General features: G+C 36.3%; 1 protein-coding gene across 1 annotated transcript; it reads left to right on the top strand.

Moving 5' to 3' along the window:
• The first annotated feature begins 1,061 nt into the window (after positions 1–1,061).
• Positions 1,062–3,819, top strand: LOC129287800 (uncharacterized). Its single transcript, XM_054924045.1, has 2 exons — positions 1,062–1,576; positions 3,687–3,819. Exons 1-2 carry the CDS (start codon positions 1,178–1,180, stop codon positions 3,699–3,701), a joined length of 414 nt encoding a protein of 137 aa, XP_054780020.1. The 5' UTR covers positions 1,062–1,177; the 3' UTR covers positions 3,702–3,819.
• Positions 3,820–6,331: the final 2,512 nt, after the last annotated feature.

Here is a 6,331-nt window from a genome sequence, read left to right as displayed (position 1 = left end):
GGGAGAAAGAGTACAAGAAGACAAAAGACAAGGGAAGGCCGAGAAGCCCTCTTTAAATTCTTCAATTGATGTTAATGTTTCTAGTTCTTCTTTTGCTCCTAATGATGCATCTTTTTGTAGAGATGATGAGGATGAAAACATTGAGGAGATCATATGTGAGCAACCACCATCTAAGGTGGAAAAGGGGACTATGGCCGAGTTGTTTAGTAAGGAAAAAGAGGGAGAGGCCGAGCAAAGTGAAACAAGAAAGGAGAGTTCAAGGAAGGAAGAAGGAAAGCAAAGTCAAGAGATTATGAAGAAGCTTCCTTTTCCACAAGCACAAGTGGTCCCTAAGCAAGTAAAGGGACAATTTGATCAAGAGGTATATGATTTCTTCCACAAGATTCATGTTAATGTACCCTTGATGGATGTAGTTAAGAACTTTCCTAAGTATGCCAAATTTTTGAAAGATTGTTGTACAAATAAAAGAAAATTTAGGCCTAATGCAAGGGTACAATTACCCTCATCTGTGAGTGCTATCATGAAGCCTCAACTCCCTATAAAATGTGAAGACCCCGGTTCCTTCACAATTCCATGCAAGATTGGCAACACACATTTTTCTCATGCATTGATAGACTTAGGTGCAGCCATTAATGTTATGCCTCTTTCAATTTATCATGCCTTGAGTCTTGATTGCATGCATAAGACACCTATGATATGCCAATTAGCGGATAGAAGTGTTAGAAGACCACATGGAGTAGTAGAAGACTTGTTGGTTTGTGTTAAAGGTCTATTATTTCCTGTGGATTTCTATGTGCTTGATATGTCAAAAGAAGGGAGTGGGGATGATATTTTGATTTTAGGAAGGCCATTTATGAGGACTGCCCGTACATTGATTGACATGGAAAAAGGTAGTTTGATTTTGAAATGTGGAGAGGATCATGTTATTTTTAATATATATGAAGCAATGAAACATCCTTTTGAGGATTATTCTTTGTTAGGTGTAAGTTCCATTGAGTTATTGCTTCATGATGCTTGTGAGTCTCACATGCTTGATTCTTTCTCACATGTTGATGATGATTTGTCTCTTGTTACTACTACATGTATTGATGGATGTAGTTGTCCTATTTGTTTAGAGATTGATGCATGCTTGAATGATGCAACTACTTCTTCTCATGATTTGTTTAAAATATCTCCTATGCTTGATCTTGAAATGCTTGAGAAGGGTATATCTTCTTGTGTTGTAGGTACTAAAGCCATTAAGGCCGAATCTATGAGTTTTTCTCCACTCGAGCTTGATGTTCTTAGGATTCCCAAGCTATTGGAGGAAAATTCTACACTTTCACATGTCGAGGCCGTGGCTCAAGTCCAAGCACTTGAGGACAAGTTGCAAGAAAAGGGGGAGGCTGTAAAGAAAGAAGAGGAGAAATCAAAAACAAGTGACAAGCCTAAAAGACAAGATAGTACCATGGAATATTCCACCAAATTAGACTTGAAGAAGCTCATTCCCTCTTGTGTAGAGCCACCTACCTTGGAGTTGAAGCCTTTACCATCCAATCTCAAGTATGCATATCTCATTGAGAATGAGAAGCTTCCGGTAATAATTTCTAACTCTTTATCTCTTGAGGAAGAAAATGCATTACTTGATGTGTTGAGAAAGAACATACATGCTATTGGTTGGACTTTGGCTGACATTCCTGGTATTGACCCTATTGTGTGCACACATAAAATTTTTCTTGAGGACAATGCTAAGCCCATTAGGCAACCACAAAGGAGACTTAACCCATTGATTTTAGATGTGGTAAAGAAAGAGGTTGTTAAGCTACTTAGTGCTGGGATCATCTATCCTATAGCTGACAGTGAGTGGGTGTCTCCAACCCAAGTTGTACCTAAGAAAGGGGGGATTACTGTGGTAAAAAATGAGAAAGGAGAGCTTGTTCCAACTAGAGTTCAAAATGCTTGGAGAGTGTGCATAGACTATAGGAAGCTCAATAATGTGACTAGGAAGGACCATTTTCCTTTGCCTTTTATTGATCAAATGCTTGAGAGATTGGCTTCCAAGTCCCATTATTGCTTCCTAGATGGGTTTAGTGGGTATTTTCAGATTCCTATAGCTCCTAGTGACCAAGATAAGACTACCTTTACATGCCCCTTTGGTACATTTGCCTATAGGAGGATGCCTTTGGTCTTTGCAATGCACCTGGTACTTTTCAAAGATGCATGATGTCCATATTTTGTGATTTTATTGAACATTGCATGGAAGTCTTTATGGATGATTTTACTGTGTATGGTGAGTCCTTTGATTCATGCTTGCATTCTTTAGATAAAGTGCTTGGTAGGTGCATTGAAAAGAAGCTTGTGCTTAACTTTGAAAAATGCCATTTCATGGTAGATAAAGGAATTGTTTTAGGCCATTTGATTTCTTCCAATGGCATAGAGGTGGATAAGGCCAAAGTAGATGTGATTGCTTCTTTGCCATATCCTGTTTGTTTGAAAGATTTGAGATCATTTTTGGGACATGCAGGCTTTTATAGGAGATTTATAAAGGGGTTTAGTGAAATTGCTTTGCCTATGTCTAAACTCTTACAAAAAGATGTTGATTTTGTTTTTGATGATGCTTGCAAAAGGAGTTTTGACACTTTGAAAAGCATGCTCATTTCCCCTCCCATTCTTAAAGCCCCAAATTGGTCTTTACCTTTTGAGTTGTCATGTGATGCTTCTAATTTTGCTGTGGGAGCTATGCTTGGTCAAAGAGAGGGCAAGTTATCATATGTGATTGCTTATGCATCTAGGACCCTAGATTCAGCTCAGGTTAATTACACCACAACTGAGAAAGAGTTGTTTGCTATTGTTTTTGCACTTGATAAATTTAGATCATATCTTCTTAACTCTAAAGTTGTTGTGTACACTGACCATGCTGCTGTGAGGTACTTGTTTAAGAAGACAGATTCTAAGCCTCGCTTGATTCGATGGGTGATCTTAATGCAAGAATTTGATGTGGAGATAAGGGATAGGAGTGGTTCTACCAATCAAGTAGCGGATCATTTGTCTAGACTACCTCATTTAAAAGCTACTATGGTAAACTCTAACCCTACTATTCCTTGTGATTCATTTCCTGATGAGGCATTGTGTGCCATTTCATCTAAGCCTCCATGGTATGCCTCTTTTGCTAACTATATTGAGTGTAGAGTCTTGCCTCCTTGTGCTTCACGTTTTGCCATTGAAAAATTGAAAAGAGAGTCTAGATTTTACATTTGGGAACCACCTTTGATGTGGAAGATTTGTAGTGATAAAGTGATTAGGAGGTGTGTTGATGATGTTGATGTGCCTTCTGTTCTTGAATTTTGTCACTCTCATGCATGTGGTGGTCATTTTAGCTCAAATAAGACAGCTAGGAAGGTTTTAGATTGTGGATTGTATTGGCCTAGCTTGTTTAAAGACTCTTATGAATTTTGTAAAGCATGCTTGAAATGTCAAAAGGTTAGTAGTTGGGGTAAGAGACATGAAATGCCTCAACAACCCATTTTATTTTGTGAGATTTTTGATGTTTGGGGCATTGACTTCATGGGTCCCTTTCCACCATCCTTTAGTTTTGAGTACATATTACTTGGTGTTGATTATGTTTCAAAGTGGATTGAAGCCATTCCTACTAGAACTTGTGATGCTAAGATTGTTTTGAAGTTTCTCAAATCTAATATTTTTTGTAGGTATGGAGTTCCTAAGGCCTTGGTAAGTGACCAAGGATCCCACTTTTGCAATAAGATGATGAAGGCTCTCTTGGCTAAATATGGAGTGCATCACAAAATCTCTACACCATATCATCCCCAAACTAATGGCCAAGCCGAAGTATCAAATAGAGAAGTCAAGAAAATCCTAACCAAGGTGGTGAACACAAATAGGAAGGATTGGTCTTTACACTTGGAGGATGCTTTGTGGGCTTATCGGACCGCTTATAAGACTCCCATTGGCATGTCTCCTTTTCGATTGGTGTATGGAAAGGCTTGCCACCTCCCTGTGGAGATAGAGCATAGGGCCTATTGGGCCATCAAGAAACTAAACTTGGATTTCCATCTTTCGGCTAAGGAGAGATTTCTTCAAATGCAAGAACTTGAGGAGCTTAGGTTGGATGCCTATGAGTCTTCTAGAATCTATAAGGAGAAAACAAGGATCCTTCATGACAAGCTAATCTTGAGGAAAAAGTTCCAAGAAGGAGATCAAGTCCTCTTGTTCCAAACAAGGTTTATTCATAAGCATGCCAAGTTGAAGTCTAAGTGGGAGGGACCATATTAGTGACCAAGGTGTTTCCCTATGGGGTTTTGCAACTCTTGAATAAAGCCACGGGTTCCACTATGCAAATCAATGGTCACCTATGCAAGCTCTACAAAGATGCCAAATCACTTCAAAAGGAGGAGGACTTCTCTCAACATGTTTTTGAACCACCATGATAAGGTTGTATCTCTCTAACCTTGAGCTTTTACCTTCCTTTAATTGATATATTTAATGATAGGTATAGTTCAAGTGTGGGGGAGATGAACCTAGTAGGAAAATTAGAGTTTATTTGCTTTATTTGACTTCTTTGTTTTGTGTTTTAGTTTGAAAAAAAAAAATATCTGCACCACACTTTTGTTATGCATTCATTATTGATCTCACCTTATTTTATCACTAGTCTATACATACATTGAGGACAATGCATGATTTAAGTGTGGGGGAGAGAAATAAACATTTTGTTTTGTTTGTTTGGTTTTGTTTGGTTTTGCAAAAAAAAAAATCAAAAAAAAATTTCTTTGTTTTGTTTTGTTTGAGGTTACTTAATTACCTAGCTCTTGAATGGATATTTTGATTCTTGAGATGTGGTAATTTTTAGGATTGAATAGGTGTGAAGTGAACATTCTTTTACCTTGAATTAATGGATTAGAGTGGCATATTACCCATTCATGGAAGAGGCTAAACACTCATGTGTGATTAATTCCTTAGTGATGTTACCCTCTAGAATTTGTTTCACTTCTTAATTAAGACCATATATCTTGCACTTGTTTGATAGGAGATGAGAGATGGCATTCATAAAAAATAGCCAAGAGCCAAATAGCCAACCTATTATTATTTATTATCCTTTGTTAGCCACTTTGAGCCTTTGGTTTGATTCTTAAAAAAAAAAATATTCACCCTATTTTTCCCCAAGGAATGCATGTTACACTTTTATATGTCTTTTTAATATTCATTGCATGTCCTAGATCAAATGAGTGGATGCCTATTATCATTTCTCTATCCATTACTTCCATTGTTTTCAAAGAGTTAGGGGCAACAAAAAAAAAACAACAAAGATAGATTTGAAAAAAAAAATTAGTCAAAAAGAAAAGAAATAAAGTTGCTAGAAAAAGAAAAAAAAAGAAGAAAAAAAAAGAAAAGAAAGAAAAAAAATAAAAATAAAAATAAAAAGTTGCCTAGCTCATCCATTCCATTTGTTTTATTATTTCTTATCATTTCTTTCCATCCTCATTGTGTTAAGGTGTTCACTCAATTGAGTTAGGTTATGCTTTGCATATTAAGGGGATATATCTTGATTTAGCATTATTTTGATGCTAACCCTATTTTTTTTTATATACATGCATTTCTTAGACATCCTTTCATTACCTATATCACAACCTAATAAAGTCCATTTGATTCTTGATTGCAAGTGCTATTTAGTGATGGAGAAGTAGAAGGGTTACAAATTCATAGTAGGGTTTATCCTAAGAAATTTTGAGTGAAATTTAATACCTTATACACTTTGAGTGATGAGAGCAAACACTTAACCTAGAGAGGCTTACTCTTTGACATTGATTCTTGGTAAGGGTTTGTTTGTGATGTGCATAATTCTTTCGTAATTATTGCCACATTGATTGATAATTTGTAGAAGTTCATGAGCTAGTATTTTAGTGACTTGAAACAATGTTTTTCTCTTATTTCTTTGTCTTATAGTTTCTTTTGGGACCTTTTTCACTTGATTTTGCCCGGAGTGCAAAAGCTAAGTGTGGGGGAATTGATAGAACACATTTGTTACCCACTTTTATTTGTCAATTAGGACCATTTTATTAATGATTTATCACCTTCAAGTGCACACATTGCATTAGATTTGGAACTTTGCCTAAGTTTCTAATATCAGTGCACTAGGGGCATTTTGGTCCAAAAAATGAACTTTTGAGAAAATGTACAAGAAAAATTGACAAAGTGCATTTTATGTCCAGTTGATGAATGGTGAAATTATATTTTTAAAATTCATTTTAGTTTGGGAGTAATTAAATAAAAAAGTCAACACTTTCTTAAGTGTCTTAGTTTGTCCTAGTTTTTGGTTTGCCTTTGTGTGAAAATTTTT

This window comes from Prosopis cineraria, unplaced genomic scaffold (assembly GCF_029017545.1).
Source record: "Prosopis cineraria cultivar Desert tree isolate PC_DT_omini unplaced genomic scaffold, ASM2901754v1 PC12, whole genome shotgun sequence".
NCBI classification, from domain to species: domain Eukaryota; kingdom Viridiplantae; phylum Streptophyta; class Magnoliopsida; order Fabales; family Fabaceae; genus Prosopis; species Prosopis cineraria.
Note: the sequence above shows the minus strand (reverse complement) of the source record. Positions and strands in the feature narration are given on the sequence as shown.

Coding starts and splice junctions, on each gene's coding strand:
- LOC129287800 (XM_054924045.1), top strand. CDS start 1,178: ATGCTTGATCTTGAAATGCTTGAGAAGGGTATATCTTCTTGTGTTGTA.